The 22714-nt window shown below is 40.5% G+C and overlaps 1 protein-coding gene across 2 annotated transcripts in view; it reads right to left on the bottom strand.

Annotated features, from left to right (window-relative positions):
• Positions 1 to 13504: 13504 nt before the first annotated feature.
• BCAT1 (branched chain amino acid transaminase 1) overlaps positions 13505 to 22714 on the bottom strand; it is a 61034-nt gene continuing 51824 nt past the window's right edge. For both annotated transcript variants that reach the window (XM_064654440.1, XM_064654441.1), the window contains one exon: positions 13505 to 20861. In XM_064654440.1, the coding sequence (XP_064510510.1) occupies positions 20820 to 20861 (42 nt within the window). In that variant the 3' untranslated portion in view covers positions 13505 to 20819. The remainder of the gene's footprint in view (positions 20862 to 22714) is intronic.

Genomic DNA, 22714 nt, shown 5'->3' with positions numbered 1-22714 from the left:
AGTCTGCAGGTTTCAAATTCCTCTGCTTTTGATAGATGTACTGTATGTACTGTTAGGCTTTAAAAAAAAGTTACAGGTGGCTGCTATTTTTCCCAATTCAGTCCACAAAAGCCTCTTTATTAAAAGAAGTCCTTAATGAAAAAGAAAAGTAGAGCTACTGTATGTGAGGTTGCAAAGATCTCTGGTGGAAATATTTGGTGTTTACATTTTGCCGAACTATTTATACTGTGGACACATACTACACTAAAGGCTCTCTTTTCCCTGCATAATAGAAATCCTTGTGACTGAATTCTATATACTTAGTATGGTTTACATTTTTTTTTTTTTTATCCAGCCTTACCACATTTTATTCCATCCTGCTTTCTACATGACTTTGTGAGTCTGTAACAGAGCTGTATAATAGCAACACCTTCTGGAATAAGGGAGACACTGGAGAATCCCTTCTGCCTCTTGCAGCTTGTTGCGCTCACCAGCCAGTGTGTGTTACCAATAAGGCAGAAGTTCAGAATAATAATTAGGATTCATCACTGACTGTATGTGCATTTATTGCTTCATTTAGCAGCAACTGAAAACTCTGTGGGTTTTTTTTTCTTTTTGATATCTCTTTCAGAGCTTTTTTGTTCGGAGTACTTTTAACAGTTAATGTCCAGTGTTTTAATTACACTGGATTTACGGGTCTGAGGCTCTGCTCTTTACACCCTTTATCTGGCCACATAAAAAAGCAGAGGAGTGTCCTGCTGTCCTTGGTGACACGAGCCACCTCTTCTCCCCTCAGAACAGCACGAGCTGCCAGTGTGAAGACGAGCATTTCCAAACCCTGCAGCAGAGCTCCCGAAGCCACAGGCTGATGAACCAAAGTGAAATGGCCTATGTTTGACACCAGCTGAGCATCAGAAAGTCTTAGAATCTTAGATAAGCACCACAGCCTTCCTGGTGTCTTTATAAACAAAACTCTGCCACTGAAGAGAGCCTTTAAGGACCTTTGGCATTGGGGCTCTTAAGTTTTTTGCCAAAAAGGACAGGCATCCCTTTCCGAGTGTTGCTAGAAGACAGCTTTGCAAGCACAAGTAAGAAGCAGGGGGTTGGTGGCAGGAGGACTCCTTTAACTGTCTTTAACTTTATTCTATGGTAATATTTTCATTTTCAAAGTACTGCAGAGAGATACCATTGCAGCAGCAGTAGTAGTAGTAACAGCAGTAATAATAATAATATCAATAACACCTCTCATTAGATCTTTGAGCAGAGATGGAACCAATCCTTTTCACACCACTGTTGTAAGATGAGCTCTACTAGAGGAACAGGGAGAGAGAACTGAAGTCCTGGGTGGAAAGCTCTGTTGAGGGATAAGAGGCAGGGAGAGGGGCAGAAGAGCTTCTACATTTAAACTTCTAGGCTCTACATTTCAAGCATTGAATCCACTACACTTTGCTTTAATGGTGCCAAACTAGTGAACAGTCATATTCCAAAACAACAGGCATTATTTTGGAGGAGGATTATTAGGTCCTGCAACATTCACTTGACTTGGAGGATGCAGGACTGAGAGTCCAGAGATAAGCCTCACAAACCTGGATGCCTTTCCTCACACAAAACAAGTCACAATCTGGTTCTTCCTGATGAGCTACTGGATGTAGGGTCAGATTTGACAAATTTCAAGGATTTTGCGAAGTTGATACAAGATTTTCATTTTGCTTTTAATTTTCACATGGTATGTCTCTGAGCAAAGTTTGCCCATGTCCCTTGCTTTGGCACTGTGTTTCTGTGTCTTCTGTATCTTCCATGCCTGATTCACATCCTTGCTCAGGATTTTATTTTGTGGGCTACTCCTTTTCTTCCTGCACATCCTTACTTGTGTTGGCTCCAGCAATGCCAGCTCCTGCTCACCTAATAAAGAAGCCAGTGTGCTACAAAGCATGCACAGTGCAGCCATCATCCACAAAACACTCCAACTTAGCTCACTCCATTATGCAAAGCAGCTCTGAGGAGAAGCCTTCTGGGAAATGCAGAGACAGATTTTTCCATGATGGAAATAAAAAGGCCCTGTAAGTTACGTTTAGGTGCATCTGTATGTGTGTGGGGAAACTCTTTAAGAAAACAAGTTTCTCAATGATTTTCATGGTGTATCTCACTTTGGCAAAGCGTTTGAGGGTTACTGGTACCCACGACTGCCAAGCGTGGTATACACACACCCCCACCTAATGGCAAACACACTCCACACCTGTGTAAGGAACTCCATGTCTGTACCTTAAAAAGCAGGGATCTTAGGCAGGGTCCTGCTTTAGGACAGACTGCACAGCATTAAGAAATCCATGAGGGGACTGCAGGCAGCTGCTCGGCACGGCCAGGTGAGGATAGATAAGGGAGCAGCATGGAGAAGGCCATATGGCACCAGCTGTGCTCCGACTCCCAGCAGGACAGCCTCTCCTCTTATAATTTCCACAGCATGCACAAGAGTGATTCGCTATTGCAATAAGCTGTCCTGTCCTTTTCCTCATATGTACCTGTCACCCCCGGGGTGCTGAGCTATCACACAAAAGAAAAAGCCAGTGCAATGAAAACTGCGAGCACTGAGCCCTGTGCTGCGAAGGTACTCCCTGCTGCCACCAAAAACAAACACAAAATTCAGCAGGGAAGACTCTTCCCTGTCCCTTCTGCTTCATGTGAGAAATGTCTGTGTCTGCTCCCCACACCTGGAAGCACCAAGAGCCACGGGGTGATGAGCCAGCAGGACTGTCAGGAAGTTGTTGAAGCCTTTTGTTCTGGTCCTGCCAGACCATCCTCGCTCCAAATGACACAGCTCAAGCATATCCGCTGCACTGGGGAATGGGTTAATCCCAGGACGAGGGGAGCTTGTGACAAACCACCAACTAGACTGAGAATCTCTAGCGGAATTTTAACACGTCTGGCCTGGGATCCTCAATCTCTGATAATGACAGGCATTACCTGACCCAGCCAGCTCGGGGATCGCGATAGCTGTTCTCAAGAATTTGCAAATCGTTCTCCAGTTCCTGGCTCCTTCCCTCTGACTATCTTGGCAGCCTGTTCTGGCAGCCAGACTATCTCACCTAAGACTTCTCCAGCTGGTGAAGCATCTTGGCGCTCCTGCCTCTCCATGCCCACACACTTTCATCAACTTCAGCAGTAACCCTTTTAAGTGTTATCTCGCAGCCCTAATTACTTCAAATACATTTTCTGCCTGACGGCGTCGGACAAGTGGAAACTGAGCGCCATCTATTGCTAACTAATGAAAGGCTGCTTTAGTAAGGATGCGAGAGCAGCCCTTTCCCGAAGGGAGCATGGGCTGTAGGATTCCTGCAATCCAGCAGCACCATCCCCATGACCGCCAGAAACTCTTCTACCTGGGACGGGTGGTTAAAGCCTTGCAGTTTTCCAGAAAATACATCTATTAAGTTTGGGATGTGCCCTTAGCTAATTTATTCAACCAGCTTTCCTGTAATATTTGTAAAATTATGTAATTTAAGTTTGTCCTGAAATATTATGGCAATAATCTCTCTCTGGTATTTATATCTAACACAGGCAAACTATAAAGCCAGCTTCTCTATTCACAGTTTGTAGTCCCTTGGCAACACTGGCTGGTCCCCCCTTTCCAACTGTGAGCAAATGATGTGAGAGAAGGGAGTAAAGAGGCTTCCCCCAGGCTCAGCTGAGCTGAAGAACTCAAGAATTTGAGGATTGAGGATGAGGAGACTAGTGGTGAGCATCACCAGCTGGTGGAGAGAGGAATATGTTTCTGAAGAGACATTAATGAAGCTGAAGGTTATTTTCTTGTCAAAGGTCTTGGGACTTTAACCTGCATGGGATTAAATAATTTACAAATGCATATCCCTAATGAGACAGGAATCCTGAAAATCCTATCGAGAGACAAAGATTAGAGAGTAGGGTGGGTAGATCTCCATGACAGGAGCAAAAGCTGTATTTTCACAGCCCCGTATATAACGTTTGAATGCATCTGAAGTGATGTGTGTCAGTTGCATGACATGTTGGCACCAGATGATAATGCTGTTAGTCTGCTTCTCTCTGAAGCAACTACTGATATTGCAATCTTTTCCACAAAAAATGTAAAGACTGTTTGTGATGAGAACAAAGTTAGTAGGATTGATGGGTAGAGATCTGAAAACACTCCTTAAACCAAAGTACTGCTATACACAAGCTGCAAAGACCAGAAATGTGTTTTCTAACTCTGATGTCCAAGAGCTATGGCTGCAAGGATTCCTGAGAAAAGGAGAGGTAAAAAATGGCAAAAAAAAGATGAGCAACACCACTTCAGAGTGTCTTTAGCCATAAAATTAGGACATCTTCAAGCTGTTAGAAAAAATACCTGATACAGCGTAAACAGCTGTCTGTGTTTTGTTGCAAGCTCCATAATACCTGATGCTTTTTTTTTTCTTTAAAGCTCTACATGCTGTTGACAGGAAAAAGTATTTTTAAACATTATTTTTTAGCACATATGACAGAGAGGAAAGGTGGAATATGTGTATCAGGCAGTTTAAAAACAGAAAAGCCAAGGAAGAGAGATCCAAATGTTTGATTTATTTTGCAAAATATGCTTGGGATTTTTAAGGCTGTCTTGGAGGGTTCTAAGACCTGGCTCATGATTTTGGGTTAGACTTTACTATTGATTTCAAGAAGTCAACATAAACTGTATAGTCAGCATGCTTCTTGTAAAAGAATAACAACTATTTTTCCTCACAATGCAACAGAAGGGTGGACAAGAAATCAAAATGAGAATTAAATACTTCAAATTCAGGTGTGCTTTCCTTGAGACTCTGCCATTCCCTCAGTTTAATATACTGTAGCCCAGATAATTTTTCACTGCTGCCCAGAAGTTGGAGACCATTTTCATTTCCCGTTATGTGTTAGGAGAACACAGCCTGGCTCACATGGCTCTGCTGCTGAGCCTGTCCTGACAACTTTGACTTTGACTCTCTGTTTTATCCCTATCTCTATCCCTGTTCCCAGAGCCTTAGAGCAGTCACAGCAATCAGGTTGTGCTGCCAGCTGTGCCAGGAGGAGAGGAGAGTAAAACTTTATTATGGACCAGATCTGACCCATCCACCGGCTGGGTCTGATTTAGAGCAATATAAAGGACAAGGCAAGACAGACAGTGGGGGAAGATTTGTCCAAATCTATTCGTGGCTGCTACTTCTACTCAAGAAATCAGCAGTGGTTTGGTCCTTCTACAAAGGCTCTGGCATGGGATGAAGAGAAACTGAAGCAGAGGAGGGTGTGCCTGACAGGACACCTTCACACTCACTCAGCTCTGGCACATGGTAGGTACAGCCAGGGTACAAAGACACTTGGCCAATCCATCACCCCCTTGGAAGAGAAGCACAGAGGGTTCAGGAGCAGTAAAACTGCCCTGTGCCTACCAAAGGCATCCTCCCACCAGCAGAATGTCACTGGACAGACCAGCAGGAAGGCTGAAAAGTCAATATCAGGCTGAAAGTCAAATAGCAAAGAATTACTTTGCTACGAGTCTGAATACTACTGGTCATCACCTGGAGAGTACTAATGGAAAAGTAGAGAATGTGATGTAAGAAACTAAACTTGTAAAGTAGAGCCCATGGGATTAAGATGATGATGGTTGTGGTCCACTCTTAGGTAGACTGTCCCAAATGCTCCCCTTTGTACATTATTTCAGCATAAGAGGAATTTTATTTCGGTTTTTGTTTGGTTTGGACCAAACATAGTACTAAAGCTTTTAAATAAGTACAAAATTAATTAATATTGTTGTATTTCTTGGCAGGACTGATATAGAAGGTTTCATGCTGAAATGCACTCTCTACCTCTGTTCTCTATATTTGGGTTTGCTTTCTTTTTTTTTTTTTTTTTTTTTAGAGGACAGGGTGCTGGATGGCAGCAGAAAGGAAGGATGTTTTTTGTTTGGAGGGTTGACCTATTTTTTTTCCTGCACCAGATTTGAAGCTGGGAAGGTAACTGGAAAAAGATCCAATTTCCCAAACTATTAGCAAACTTCTCATCTCAGATAAATAAGTGGGTATGGGTTAAAGTAAAGATGGTTACAAATTACCTTCTGGAGAAAGCAGTACTCAAATCTGCTCCAAAAAATAATGGGGTAGAAGCAGTTACAGATGAAGGAAGGATATTCTAGTTTAAAACAACTCATGGTACATTACAAAAGCTCTGCAAAAGCCTGTTCTAGCTCACACAAGCTCCCAGGGCTGTCAAGAAAACACCAAAGACCCGAGTCGCCTGGGATCAGTAAGTTTAAAGGCAATCTGTTCTTCCTGAGCTATGAGAGTCCTGTGAGACTAGGACTCCGTTCCAAACTTCTGCTAACAGCAGTGCCAACTAGGAGCATGGTAAATTGTGATTTCCCCAGCATAGCTGTGCCAAGCGAAGCCCCAAATGACTCCGTTGTTCTAGCAAAAAAAAAAGAATAAATGTGCTTTTCCTTGTACAACTTTTCCTGTGTGGGGCCATGGCCAGGTATGGTCTTACTGTACAAACACCAAATGCAGCTTCACTGGCAGATTCTGCAGCCCTGTGTCTGCACTGATGAAATGCCCCTAAGCGCAGACCTAAGAGCACAGTATATCCCACTTAGGTTGGAGGTTGATTATGCACAGCAGGTCTAAAAACCCACTGCTTCCTCACAGAGGCTTTACTGTTCTCTTTGCAGTGTTTTGTTTACTCAGAGGAAGCTGTTGTGAACTGAAAATATGCAAGGTTAGGTTTTGGTTTTTTTTCCTTTGTGCATGAAAAACAACAACACTTCTTGCATTCTGTGCGATTTCCAGGGGAGGGGAGAACTGCACATATCCCTTGATGGACCTCTTTCTTCAGGTAGGAAGAAAGATCCAATCAGGCATTTCAAGTTTTAAAAGACTAATTTGCTTAGAAAGTCAGATTTGTGATAAACAACCTGGAGTCATTCTGCCTGTGGAAATCATGGGGTCATGATTGCTGGAGACAAGGCAGGTTTTAGGCACAACCTAAACGAAGAAAAGTTGGGAGCTCTGTGTTTTATCAGGGAATGAATGTTCCTGCAGTTCAGGCATTCAAAAATCGCATTAACCTGGAAAAGCCAAAGTGGGGACAAGATACAGACATAAATGTAATAGATACTGACTGCAGTGGCTCCAGGGCAGATGTCAGCTCTTACTTTTGCAGTGGAGGTCACGGAAAAATCTTTTTGGTTCTTTTTTTTATCTTTTTCTTTTAAACCAGCACTACATAGTGCGTTTAAGCAGCAAAAATAGTTCACCTGTGAGCAGGAAGAGGCAAAACACGGGTCTTACTCTGTGTCTCAGTCACCTTACCACATCTTGTACCCACCAAAGATTATCTGGTCAGTTAAATACATGTGGTGCTACATAAAGGAGCAAGAAGGCAGCTCCAGAATAACCTCCCTGTGGACAGGACTCTCCTGCAGGTACAGTGAGCAGAGTCAGCTTGACCACATAGCAAGAGGCCACAACGCTCAATTCTTCACTAACACACAGCCACACATGCAGCCAGGCAGTTTTGGAGCTGGAAGATTTTGGATAAGCCACTGAACTGCAGCTCAAGTTCATCTTTTCTCTCCGAAGCAATAACCAAACTGTTGTTTTTTCCACAAGTGGCTGGAGGCTTCCCTGGCTGTGTGGGCTTGAGTCAAGGTCACAAAGATAAACACAGTAAATGCTTCAAGTCTCACCAGTGTGGATTCTTCTACTCTGTGCTGGTTAGTAACATAAAAGAACTTTGTACTTGCAAAACAGCTGGTCCTCAATTAGGAAAAATGCATGTGCAAAAATTATGGCCACTAGACACGTAGGCACAGAAACCTGACTTTCTGGTACAGTCTCCAAAGTTCTTCTTATTGCAACTTGCCTCCCTCCCCTGAGGATCAAGTTGTGTTTGGTCCCCATGCACAAAGAAGAAGGGCTTAAATTGGCCAGGCACTCTTATGCAAAAAACATAGCACTGTGCCCAGGTGCCTGATGTTGGTATAATTAATTTGCTTTTGCACTCATGATCCCAGAAGATATCACCTGGGATTCAGAGCAGAACATTAAGGCAGTGCAAACTCTTCCAAGGTTAGGTGAAAATGAGCTGGGTGTTTATTTGTTTAAACCAGAACCCATACCATAGGCTGACAGGGCCTGGAATTATAGAAGGTTTGGCCATGCATAAGCTTGATTTTTTCTTGCATTTAAATGTCACTGTCAGCTGTAGGCAGTGTTCCAGCTTGTGAAGTTTCACTGAAACTGGAAGCAACACTGAACTTGGCAGAAATGCGATGGTAGGGTTTAATTGAAAGAATAAGCCTGCTATTACAAATTAATGTGGAGAAGGCAGCCATAGTGGAATCTGTCTTCAGGTCCATATGGCCCTCCATTGCTCATTGATCACACAGCCTGTCATGCATTAACCCTCACGGGAGTCACTTGGTTTGCTGGGAACTATTACCCACATTTTACAGCTGGAAAATAGGAGCTAGGAGAGCTACCTGCCTCGCTCAAAGGCACAGAAAGGGATTGATCAAAACTAACTGCTAATCTTTTTCTTCCTTTCCAGATTGCTTATAATTTTTCCCTAATGGAAATCACTTATCTGATAAACTTATCTTATGCACTGTGGAGAAGTGCATATTATGCACACCAAGAGAAGCAGCATCTTTTAAAAATAAACCTGTTACAAGCCAACATGGTTTTGGCAATTTACTGTAATTGCAGTTTGATTTTCAGATTTTCAGATCTTTCAGTGAAAGATCTCAAACTGATCATCTTATGACTGAATGAAACAGTAATTGTTAAAATATACTTGGTTGAATACTGATGATCTGTGGGTCATAATCTTTTTTTTCCCTGAAAAATTACTTTTCATTTTTTAAAATGAAACCCATACACTTTCTAGCTACCAGCTCTACACAAAAGCAAAATTACTCTTCCTGATAATATGTATTTTATCACAGAAAAAACCACAACAGGTTAAACAACTCCACAGCAAACGAATTTTGCCCTGAACTTCATATATAACTTGATGAGAGTTTCACTGAGTCAAACATTGGCTTTCCTTCATGCTGCTTAAATTGCAGTAACAGATAATAAAGCCTTGTTCATGCTATTTTCTCTTTCCAGGAAAAAGTTGCCACAAAGAGGCTGTGAGGCTTGGCAGAGATATGTACATGTTCAGAAAATAAAGTTGGTGTTGTAATATCATCTTATCCTGTAAAATTGGGGGAATTTCCCTTTTTTCAGCCTGAAATTTGGCCTTCTTGACATCTATCTTAACTTTTGAGTTGTATTATCTTGATACTGAAAAAGCTTTCCAATATTACACATATGCAAAAATAGGGAAGTAGTACAAGTGTTGATTTTGTTGTTGGAATGCGAAATGAAATGTAGAATAAGGAGTTCTCCTTTGTGCTGCTTGGGTGTAGTGGTGTGTAGACTAACAAAGAGAACCCTTCTGAGGGACTCTGAGCCTTAAACAGCACTAACAGGTACAATCAAGCTCTTAAGATTCACCTTAGGAGAGGTGAGAAGTTTAAAGGCAGGAACTCAACAACATTTATCTTTCGAAAACAGAGAAGCCATCTGATCCAAAAAATGTGCTGATTGGTTATGGTTCACACAGATAATGCCAATATCAGCTACAAAGCTTTCATGCACATACTGTTAAATAAACCTCTGCCCAGGCTGGCAGACTGCAGTCTTGTTTCCCTGAAGTAAAAAAAAAAAAAAAAAAAAAAGTTGCCCTTTGCCTCTCTGGAAATTATATTACAGGAGGGAAAAAAAGCTCAGCATTTGGGATCTCACAAGATTATTCCCATGACACCAAAAATACAGGCAATCAAGTTAGGTAATAGTATGTATTCAGCCTGTGGAGTTATTAAAAAGAAGTCTCATTTCAGGAATGTGATGGGACCAAATAGCAAAAGGCAAGTTCCTTGCTCAGGTTTCCTCAAGTGTGCCAGGCAAGCAAACCCTGTACTCCCAGAACAGTGTTTCCTTGCTCCTTCAGGAGAACATACACAACACTAACTTTCTCTGCTCTCCACCTTAACACACACAGAGGCTACAAACTCAGCAGTCTGAAAAGTCCTTGGCACAGCCATTGAGAAATCTGAAGCTCTTTGGATTAGTGACTCACCTGACAGCAGCTATTAGCACTTCCCAGCCCAACACGGTCAGCGATGGTAAAAGAAGATACAAAAATAGCAGAAAAGAAAATGTAATTTCTGTTAGTAAGGCAATGTGCCTCAGATAACCAACTCTTTGCTCAGCTTCAGGAGCCTAATAATGACTTTGCCAGGCTGTGGAAGTGTGTGAAGATTGTTGCCTCCTGACAATGAAATTTTGATTACAACAAATTGAGGACAGCTGGGGTCTGTCCCCACAGCTGAGTTACTGACCTACTCCCTCAGAGGGAGAAACCTCTGTAAAAAAATGACTGGCAGGAGAGATTAGGGAGTATTTCTAACCTTGAATTTAGATCAGACTCAATGGTTTTTTCCTCAAGAGCCATAAAAACAGTTCACCTGCAAAAGGAGTGAGTGGTAAAGGGAGCCTGTGCTACAAGTTATGCTTAGAGGTTGCTATTTGTGGAAGTGCCTTTTCATTACAGGAATATAAACAACTGACAAACCTCTCAGATTTTCTGTTCTTTCCATAATACAAGTAAGGACAGACTCTGCAATGGAGGAAGGAAATTATATTACATTTATAAGCAATGTGAGTCTTGGCTAGTAGAATCCAGAGCAATGGGAAGGACAGAATCCCATCCCTAGAGGTAAAAGATATTGGGACAGTAGGCTGATGTGTGGCACTTTTCTGCAAATTTGAAAGCACGAAGATTTCCCAAAAAGATGGGAGTATTTTTCACTAACTTGGTTTTAATCAGTTTTCAGCCATGCCCTCATGATGAAGACAGAAAATCTTTAGAAGTTCCTTTCTTTTCCAACCTGGGACTTCACAGTAAAGCAGATATGACGCATTTTGCTCAGGCACAAGGTTTGTATGAGCTAAAGGAAGGTAAAAATAAAAATGAACCCAGAATTCAGCAATGACTTTAATGAGGTCTGCTGCATAAAAGTTTAAGAGCCGTAATAAGTGTGGTAGCACCTGGGAGACTTTCAAACCCTGACATTTCACACGGGCGTGTCTTCTTAGCTGGGTTCAGCTCCTTAGAAATGCTGCTGTGGGTAAGAGAGCAGTCCTGCTCTTCCTGGGCATATGCTTTTGGCTTCCTGTGGTCAAGTGGTGATCAGGTTGCTCTGCAAGTGCTCTAGTGCCAGAAGTGCCACAAAGGGGAGGTCAGTGATAGAGCAGGTGAAAGTAAGAAGAGTGGAGGCATTTTCTTCATCATGCTCAGAGCATAAAAGTCATCTGAAGTTAGGGTCTGAGCTAATACCAGTTGAATTTGAAGTTTCCACTGTCTCTGCTTGGTGATCATCTCTGTAAACTTCACCTAAATGGCGGGTAAATCACAGTCTTTACTTTCAGTCTAGGGGTGGCACACCAGATGGATTTCATCAGGTGATGGTGATTTTGGTAGTGGCAGCCTTCCAGTACATATTTAATTTGTACATCTATAAAGGACAGGTATGAAATCACCTCCCTCAGACATAACAATCCTCTGAAGCACAAAATTTCTGCTTCAGGCCACAGCTTCAGCTGCACGGGCCCTGTCTAGACCAGGGCTTTGCCTACATCTGCCTTTGGGCAGACCCCAAGGGTTCCTTGAATACAAACTGTGTGCTGAAAATGGCTGGTCTGCTCAGAATTCTAAAAGAATTATGGCATGCACGAAATGGGGGGGGGGGAAAAGTTATAAATCAGTGGTTGTTCTGAAATAATTTCAACATATAGTTTCTTTGAATGACCCACAAGAACTTATGTGAGTTAAGATGAACTGCTTTGTCTTGTTGCCTAACCTGGTATTGGCAAGGCTCAGAATTTAATATCCCAAATTTGTACAGATACAATATAACATCACCTGCAGGTGAAGCAGGACAAACATTCTCTTACCTGGCATTAGAAATCATTCCCTTGGGAGAGACAGAAGTAGACTATTTCTACATTCTTGTATCTTCTTTTACAAGTTCCTCACTGGAGAAGCATCAAGAACGAAGGTGCCACTGCAGAAAATTTTACTCCTTTTAGCAACAGGGCAATTCTTTAACAGCTGCTAACCACTATGATGCCACAATATCAGAAGACTGAGCAAAAAAAAATGGAGAAGAAAAACGGATACTCAACATTTTGGTTAATATGCCCTCAAAACTGGCATTTTTAATTCTAATATTGACTGCCTATATTGGAATCCCCAATGTTTGTTTCCTTGCCCTGTTTATATGTGCACAATGCCGGTTATTTTCCTTCTGCTTTTGTCCTCCTCTTATATTCTTTTAAAACTGACTTTTTTTGTCACATCTTCACAAGAGTTTGTATCCCAGATCAGAGCCCTGAAAATTGGTACTCTCCATCCCCAAGAGCACAGTGCTGGTGGTGATAATCCAAGTGCTTTCTTGGGCAGAGCTATTGCCAGCTACTGAGATGTTTCAAATGAAAAAAAGAAAAAAGAGGTCTTTTTAAATTTAGCTAAAAGGCACAGGTCTGTCTCTGAAACCCACTCAGCACCTTGTAGGATAAGTCCTCAATTTTTTATTACTAGTGAGTTTTGAAAGCTGAAACTCAAGCTAGAATTACAGTTAAGAAAGGTTCCCTTAGGATGAAAGTGGAGAGGCCAAAACACAGGAATAAAGCCTGATTCTGACATGTTGGGTTCACTCTCCCAGTAGTAATTAATAACTTAGTACTTACCTATCTACAGCTTCTTTAAAGTGTGCTGTATCCATGCCAGCTTTCCTGGTCACTGAGAACCAAACCAGGTGGAAAATGTACCCTGATGTTTACTTTACCACAGCATGGATCAGTACTACCTTTAATCACAGTATTGCCTGCGCTGAAAAGCAGGAATACGTCAAGATTTTTGGTAAATACAACCACCACACATGGCAAACGTCAAGATTTTAATGACACTCACTTTTCAGTGCTTTCCATCTTCAAAGGGTTTCCCATTGGTTGACATATTTTAGAGTAATGACTGTTTAAAATTGCCCTGTAACGTAAGTGCTCAAACTATAAAGCTGTTTTCTGGTGTTCTTCTCTCCCCTGAGTTCATCGCCCCCAAACCCTTAGAATGGGAGCTGTATTCAGTCACAGCAACACAGTCCCACCATATTAAAAACTGCTTCATGACAACATGGTTAGCGGGTAGGTGGTTTTGCTGGTTAATCTGTCCAGCATTTTACTGTGAGTGAGACAACTGGCTCAGCCTCCGGGCTTGGCAGGGTAGGTGCATGTCTGCCACTTGAGTCTTGCTTTGCTGTTCTTACATGCCCCACTTCATTCAGAAACTCTTTTTTTCTTTTAATCCAGCCTTCAAGCATGTGTTTCATAGATGGTCCCATCTATGGGATAATAATGCTTAGCTGTTGTCAACAGTGATGATTTCATAACATGTCACAAACAGGTGCCCATTATATTCCTTTATTGGAGACAGAAACATTGCATAATTACAGATTTGATGAGGAAAACTGCAAATAGTATAGACTGATTCTACTGCCAGCAAAATACAGTTATTACAGGATTTATAGACATACAAATATAGTGCTTCTCTCATGCCAGATGGTCGGTACGTAACAATGCCATTAGGAGCGCTTAATTGTGCTTCTACAAAACCTTTAGAGAAGAATGAGGTAGAGTTTCCTTTAGTTTATCCAGTATTTTTTCACACATCTGTCCTTTACTGCTTTTATATGCTTCAGATCCTTGTAAAATACCCAGTTAACTTTTAACATTGGAGAACACAGAGACCCTTCAGAGGTGTTTACTTCTCCCTCTCTAAGTTGCTAATTTCCCACTGCTTATATGCTACAGTTTCAGATAACTACTACTGCACCCTTCTAAATGCCTCAAAGGTCAAGTAGATCAGGACATCTGTCTTTCCAAATTTCTGCCTCGACAGAAATTGTTTGTAAATAGCTTCAGAAAAAAACTCTTACTGGTCTCCATTATGGCAAAGAACTGTTTTCATTCTGTCACTCTCTTCTTAGTGGCCAAGCCCTCTCCCTGGAGACAGAGGGAATAGATCTGCTCTTTGTCAAGGTCCTCGACTATGAAATAGTGTTAACGATGCATTTGTCTCCTACTTGCAGTTCTAGTCAACAATTATTTAGAAAATTAATACAAATTATGGGAAGAGAATAGGCCACTGACCTGTTAGATGATCCGGAGCATTACGTGTTTGTTTTGACCTAATATTTTACTGTTTTATTACATATAAAAGTGTGTTGCAGGTTTCGGTTGAGATACGAGGGCCCAAGTTATGAAAATGTAGGCACAGATGTAGGTATTTAAGCAACTGAGTAAGAGCATCTACTATCCTGCTAGATTTTTGGTATACCTGGGTGGTCTCCTGGACTGAACAAGAATGGTAAAGATGTTCTTCTGGCCTCCTGCATTCACTGACTATTTTTCCTCTCACTCCTGGCACACCTGTTCTGGAAACAGAAGACTTTTCACTTTACCTTTTGCTCTGGCATTTCCTGCAAGCACTAACTATTCACTAAAGCCCCAGAGGAGTGCACTGGTAGGGTGCAGTAGAGAAAAAAACCTGTTATTTCACCTGAAGTGGTCACGATTCTAGTGACAACCAAATCATAGTGAAGAGGGAATTTGGCATACAGAAAGAAGGTGATTACATAAAGAACAAGAATGTTTGCTTTCTTCCTATAAGGTACTGAGATATGATAGTGTAAGATAATAGTTCAGCAACACTGTATAAGACTTCTAAAATGAAAAGCAAAGTTTTTGTAAAAAGGTGCAAAATTTCAAAGATTCCATGTTCATCTCTTGATCACTTTGATCATAAAATGAAAGAAATTCTGTTTCTGCCCGACAGTACCTCCTGAGATAGCTTCTGAGCTCCTGCATCTCACCCTGAAATGACTGCTCTAAGCCTGACAGAATCAAAAACTATAAAGAGTCAGTGTTATTAAGAGAACCGGCTCTTAAGAAACTTTCCCAACTCTTGCTTAGAAAAACAAGCAATACACTTATTTTACCTATTGTTCCCTGCATACCTCTTTGGTAAAAACCAAAAATGACCAGTGTTGGAAAACCACTTGGAACACTGGAGTTAAATGCTTCCACAAAGTTGTCTTCTCTGTTTCTACCTTAACATTACCCAGCAGGCATTTTAAAGACTTAAAAATTCTACATCAAGGTCTTAAATCCTCCTTAAGATCTTTCTATGAACATGAAATTTAAGAGTCTTTTTTTAAACCATGGCATGAAAATTCAGGATTGTGGTAAAAATCAGACACAATAAATTAACTTTCAAGATAAGCAAACAGTATAAATTCATGTTCAGAAAGAGGGATGAGAATATGGCCATGCTGTTATTACTAGTGAACATAATAAGATTATTTTTAGTATATTGGGGTGTGGTTAACCTTGCTGGCGTGATTAATGAGAATTTTATCTGAGTTAGTAATTCCAAAACTTTATTCCAAATCTAAGGCTTGGCTGTTCTAGTTCAGTATTGTTCCTCAGCTGCTAAATCCTGATGTAACCTGACTGTTCTACCTCAAGGCAACGACCAAGCTAGTTTTGTTTATGGAGCTGGGGACATATTTGCCAAGTGTGCTGTAGATGGCACTCAGATTTTGCACAGTCAGGGAAAATATCTTGGAATTCCTACAAAGCATCATGCTCAAAGCAAGGCCTGGACAGGAGGACTGCTACAAAAGTATTTTTCACCAATGCAATGCCAGTATTCTCTTCTGCTCTTATGGCTAAAAATACCTATTAAGAAGTTGCTTAGCTTAAATGATTTAGGACCTGTGAATTTTTTTTCCAAATCTTGAGGATAGTGACAAAATACAGTAAAACAGAGTTCTTCCACACTTCCAAATTGCTGTTCAGAAATTCTGTTGTCAAGACTGACAAAGAGGTCTCTGTCAGTGCTACTTGACTAAGTGCACCTCTAAAACAGTCTCATGCCAATGACTTTACACTGAGGGGTATAAACCTTCCTTCAAGCATCATTTTTAAATAGGATAGCCCTGTTTGAGGTGAATTCTCTTGTCAGGATCTTTCTGTATGCTACTTTGTAACTACACCTGTTACTAATTTATGTGTTCATGCAGCAATGTGTTTCTATTTCAGATAACATTTTTCTCCTCCATGATCAGAATGGTTCTAATCTAAAGTAATCCTTGAAATACTGGTCTCTATGTGGCATCTCTCTCATTGCTTAAAAAGCTTTGTCTGGAAAGTTTATTTGATCTGTAATAAAATAACTTTTTATGCAAAAGTTTGGATTAGAGTTAAAAGCAAAATCACTGGTAGTACTACTACTCTACACTTACAAAGAGGTTAGATAACTTGTCCAGGGTCACAAAGTCAGTAGCAGTCTATTCAGGCATTACATGGGTGGTAAAGCACAATTCTGATCCCTCAACACCTGGAATACGAACAAAATGCCTTTTTTTTTTCTTTTTTTTTTTTTTTAACTGCCATGATTGCTAAAAGAAAAAGAATGCAGATGGTCACTTTTAGGTATAAGACTCAGTGGCATGATGACAGAAGACTGGGGAAAAGGGGCTGCAAATCCACGTGGAAGGGAGAGAAAGACAGCAAGGAAGAGCCCACCCTGGGACATGCTCAGCCATCATTTACACCCGCCCACCTCTCAGGATACGAGCCTGACATGAGAACATGAAAACTCACCACCCACGGGGTGGATCCCATGCACAGGCAATGTCTGGCAGGCTGTGCTACCACCTCTTTTCTTCTACTCCATAGCAAGGCACTATCAACAGACAGTTCACACTACGAAATCTGTTGAGATGATACAGATTGTTCTGGAGAGGCCATTGAATTCAAGAGGGTTCCTCCTCTAATTAGGCAGCTGTGAAATCAGTCCCAGCTGTTTTTCTGTCTAACTCCTTGGAATACCATGTATTAGACAGACATTTCAAATAACTTGCATTCCAAATTAATTTCAAAAATCACATTTTTCCAAATTAACAGTCTTCACGCCTGAGGATAAATAAGTATAAAATAAGTGTACAGAGTGTATGGTATCTCTACGTTGAATCTGGCAAACCCAAAGAAGAGTTTATGCAGAAAGAGGAGGAGTGGAGGACAACTGCTTTTTGGCTTGAGATGGTTGAACAGGTGTAAACAATGGCTGAGCAGAGACATCTCACTGCCTTGCTTTTGTCTTACCAGACTTCCCTTCTATATTCCGGAAAAACCATGTTTGCTTTGAACTGCTATGGACTGAACAGATTATCTAGTATAGGAACCTTTATTAACATTCCCACCTGGGTCTGTCACTGTAAATTCTCAGTGAATTTGCCCTCATTGCAGTTAAGAATCTGGTTAGGTAATGAGGGTTGCTGAAGCCATAACTCTTGGCACCAGAACAGCTCGTATGAAATGCCAGTTTCCTGAAAATTCTCTTATTTGACAGACTTCTTTCTTATGCATGAATCATGCTCACCAAACTGAAAATTAAGGACATGCTCAATACTGAAAATAATAATCAAAAGAATGAAGGGAAGAAGAAAGAACATATGAAAATTAGAATTCATTATTATCCTTTTAAAGTACCAGTGTTTGTAAAACATAAGCATGTGAAAGGCTGAATCTCATTTGATCAACCCAATTAAACATTAAATAATTGCAGCCAATTATGCAAATATCACACAACAATATTAATTTGTTGATCTTTTTTTTGAACAGTCTCAAATTCTCCTAATGTTAGACTATCTTATGTCTTAAATGATCAATTACCAGAACCATAACTAAGTGATGAAGAATGGATAATTGCCTGGTTATGATGTACCATACTCTTTCTATGTAAATCTGTTGCAATTAAACAAATAGGGCACATGGAGAAAAGATGTGCAGATGTTCTTTTACAATCTATTATTAGCCCAGGGAATACCACAGTTCCCTCCTAAATTTTACAAGCAAAACCAGGGAGAATGCAATACCAAATACTCTCTATTACTTACACATATTATTTCTTTCCTTTGGTTAATGGGATAAAAAAGCAGTGGCAGAATTCAGAGTAGGACGGCATGCAACACCAGAAGAATTTCCTGTACTATACTGAGCTGTCAGCTCCCTTATTTAGGTTTTTACATTTTAAAATCTAGAACCTATTCCCCTGGATGCCATTTGGAAACAAGCACAACTTTGAGTTGACACAGCCAGAGTAAAGCAATTAACCAAGATCTTCAAGACAACAGTTAACATACACACACTACATGTTTTTTTCTTCCCTGCAAGAAAAGACCATGCATTTCTATGGGTCATTCCAGTTTCAATTCTCATAATTTTGGAAAGGTGTCTCCCTGGTCAGTGCAGGAAAGAGTGCAAACCACACCAGATGAAACCGCCTGGCTTCTTCACATTAAATTATTTGCAAAGAGTTTAAGAAGAGGTTTATACAACTTTCAGGTTTACACTGCAGTAAAATAATTCTTCTATCTGGTCCTTATTCATTCTGCCTACTGAATAGATTACTGCTGGTACACTGAGGCCTTCATGGGGATTTTTGATATACAGTATCTGCCAACCCTAACTTCATCTTGAGATGTTAAAGTATTGTACAGCCACTGAAGATAGATATTTTCACTTTTCCTTTTGCTGCTAAATCTAAGATGAACATAAGGGACAGATTAGATAGTTCAGTTAAAAGGAAGCCACATGTGGTTTCTCATTACATATTCTTGTAGAGAGCTCCATGCCACGCTCTAGTTAAAGGCACTCTTCAGTTACGATACTGGTCTCATCAGATAAATCTTCCTACCCCATGTTGCATCTTGACACATTCCCCATGTAATTTTTCCAGCCATGTAATTAAAAAAAAAGGAAAGACTACCAGCAGCTTGTAGTACACAGTAAGATACTGAACGAAGACCAGCACACGGTACAGATTCAAATGGTCAGAAATACAGTCACACATCACTATTGCTACTGTAAGTGAAACACCATTTTGTGCTTGCAGTTGTTGTCTAAAGAAAAACCTATTCAACAAATTTTAACAATGATTACAGTGTCAGAGAGAACCTTCAACTGTTCTTCATTAAGAGATCAGATCGGACCGCAGTGAAAGGTAGGAAAAGTCATGATTTGAGGGAGCAAAAGAAAGAAATGGCTAAGGAAGGGTTGTCTTTAAAACCAGACCAAAAATGAACAGGAAAGCCATAAGGCTATTCTTTAACAGTTGCATAAGGCATGGATGGTCTATTATAAATTATATTTTGCCTTTTTAAACTATGTTAACAAATACCAGTAACTACAACGGACTTACAAATCATGGGAGAGATACTGTTGGGTCTTAAAAAAATAAAGTGCTAAATGTTTCCCTTAATACTGGTGCATCTCTACTGCAAACTAGGACAAGAAACATTTCACTTTTGCTTCTTATAGGACTCCAATAAAGTGTCAATGAAGTTCCACCAGTTTTACACTGAAAGTAGCACTTTGGAACATTGATACAGAACATAGTGATCCTTTTTGGCAAGAGAGATCTTAAAGCTGTTCAACAAAGCTGTGTGCAAAAGGAGAAAGCTAATAAATATTACAGAATGATTGTTAGTGAACATTTGCAGAAGTTATTTCCCTAACTAGGGGCTACATGCTCTGTATTGCTTCCAAAGTATCAAGACTGCATGTGAGAGAGCAGCGTTAAATGGGGAATTATGTGCTTAAACAGAATGACACCAGGGTTTTGAATAAAAGCTCTTTCCTTCTTGTGCTAGACATTAGCTTGTTGACAAAATTGCTCGTTCCTTAATAGGAAGGCCCTTCTAGTACACATATGTCAATGAAGACTGGATACATTTCACAGTGAGGGGTGAAGGGGACAAGAAAAACATTTTGCTGGTCTAAATTATGTGATTGGATGATGAAAGAAATTCCTTAATCCAAAGTCCGGGTTGCTGTGAAGAGTGGTTGAATTTTCACAGCCACAGTTGTCTAATCTTATTTTCTAGACATTCGGCTGGAAGGCAACACTGTGCCCACAATTCCCAGCTCCGTACTAGGCCTAACAAAGGGGAACTTTTGCCTCAGCAGGGCCTGACCATGCCCTTCAAATCGTGTCTGGAGGAATGTATTCAACTATTAGAGAGGTATGCACTGCCCGAGCAGCCACTGCATATCCCCACAGAGGGAAAGGCAATAGCCCAGCAGGGACCATATTGCAGGCTAAGACCGAGTTAGAGAGTTTTGGCCCAAAGGACAGAGTTATTCCACAGAGTATGCATGAGGGGATCTAGAGGGCTATGCAAACTCAGGAATCTCCCATACAATGAAAGTATGAAAGGAAAGAGCGTATGGCTAAACGTATTTGTTTCCCAAACACAGAGCAAAAGGCAGGATAATGCCAACAGAACCCTGCAGGCAGCAAACAGGCGACGTCCTCGTGTCACACGACGTGTTCTGCTGGTGATGGCAGCTAAACAAACCAAACTGAAGAGCAGTTGAAGAGCATTTTACAAGTTTTCAGACTGTACATAAGGAGGCACTAAGGAAACCATTAGGAAAGTTCTATTGCTAACATTTAGCACCTCTACCAAGAAGACAGGCTTCTACCAAGGAGATTACAGTAGAAATCAAAATGATTGTGTTCACATTTGCCGGATTGTGGAAACAATCATCCTGGGGAGCAAATTGATACTTAAACTACGCTACGCACTGGCAGCTACAGAAGTTGTCATTGTTTGTGTCTGTTCTATCTGGAGGGTCTGAACTCGTCCACCTTCATGACACCAGCACCGTCCAGTCGCTGTCTTCTCTTCCATACTGAAACAAAGCAAAAATGGAGTTTAAGAATAGAAGTTAAAAGAAACAGTGTACAGTTATGATACATTCTTAGGTCTGGCCTCAGAAAGATTCATTTCCACTGCTCTGACAGTAGTTTATACTATTTCTTATGTCTTTACTTCTGTCTTTGATTTGACCACAGCCTAAAAGTAGCTTGAAGCTTTAACCATATTCCAGCAGGTTGACTAGGAAGGGGCAATACTGATACTCACTAGAGATGATACAGAACAGTCCTGCTTCACTTCCATCAGTTTAATCCAGTTATTCCCTGAGGTCTGCTCACTAATTCTCTCCTAAGTGAGCCCCTGCTCAAGCTCCAATAAACACTTTTTTTAAATTTCTTTTTATTTTCAAGGTGGCTTTTTATTATAACATTCTGACTGAATGTGAAGTAAAACCATTACAAATATCAGAGAGTACAATTAGAGAGAATTGTAATCCAAAATAAAACAAGTCATCTTTCCATACACAAACCAACAGGATCACCAGGCAGAAATGACCTTCATATGTGTCACAGTCAAGATGTTTTCATTCTGGAAATTAAAGCAGGTTTAGCATCCTTTTCTAATTCTGTCAAAGACTTTTCGACTTCAGGCTTGTCAATCCCATCCCTCTTACACTACCCATCACACCCAAGTCTTACTTTGTAAAACTTAACACATTCATTCTCCTTTCTTGGTTGTTTTCCAGTGGCCTATCCACTTAGATTGTGCAACTTTGAAAAAGACAGGGGGTTGACTAAATATCTGTTCACTGCTGTCTTGATTGCAGTGTTTAAATGTATTTTCTATCATGTAGCATAATGAGCATATCTTACTTTCTGTCCAACCCTTTCAAGTTGCATCTTAATCTATGTTTTAAAGGGTATAACAAGAGCTTGTTTATTCTCAAAGCATGGATGAAAACCCACAGAAACATCCAAGTGGTATTTCAGTGAGTGTATTCCCAGAGAAAACGATCTCATCCCTAAATCTTCTAACTCAAGCAGTTATAGAAGACAGTCTACTATGACTAATTCATTCATAAACACACCATTATTTTTTACAATGTAATTGATTTAATCTGAAGTCTTTATCAACCTTTAGTGATCACGATATCTACTCAGTGATGGGAAGGGAAATGTGTATTGCAGTTCTACCACTGTCTCTCTCAACTGGCATGAGAAATGGAATCAGTTCTGCCCATGAGTTTCTAATTTGTCACTCCAGCTCTAGTTCCACTGAACAGCTGTTCACACCCAAAGAAATCCTGTTGAACACAGCAGACTTGTGAAAGAACAATAAGCAGCATGAAAACAGACTTGGAAACACAATAATGAAGAGAGTATGAAAATGTTAAAAAAGCATGCATTGTTCTCAAGGGAATTGGTATAATAATACTGGATACAGAGCCCTGCATCTCCTGGTCAGAGGTTCACATGCAGGCCAGTGGTGGTGCTGAGAATTTTTACTTTTTTACAAATGTCTGTTGTTCAACATGAAATGGATACGTTGCCCTAGTTCAGGCAACAGCACAGAGACCAAAGCCATGTTTGAATGTAATTTCCATTGATATTTATTCTTCAGAACTTGAAAATTCTTTGGAAGAACAACCTCAAACTGTCCAAATGATATGACAATAGTCCAGTGATACTGCAAAGAGATCTTTTATTTTAGTCCTCTTGGTAGAAAATATAAAAGATCTTGTTCAAAGATCCTGAGAACCCCCCTGACATTTTAAGAATATTAGATATTGCATTTTGTCTGTTGCAGCACTGTTTTCTGTATGACATCCTGGGGTCCGTCTGGATATGAGCCCAAGGAAGGCTTGGGACAAGAACTCAGAAGTAAATA

Source organism: Pseudopipra pipra, chromosome 5, assembly GCF_036250125.1.
Source record: "Pseudopipra pipra isolate bDixPip1 chromosome 5, bDixPip1.hap1, whole genome shotgun sequence".
NCBI classification, from domain to species: domain Eukaryota; kingdom Metazoa; phylum Chordata; class Aves; order Passeriformes; family Pipridae; genus Pseudopipra; species Pseudopipra pipra.
This window is presented reverse-complemented; position numbering and strand designations above follow the sequence as displayed.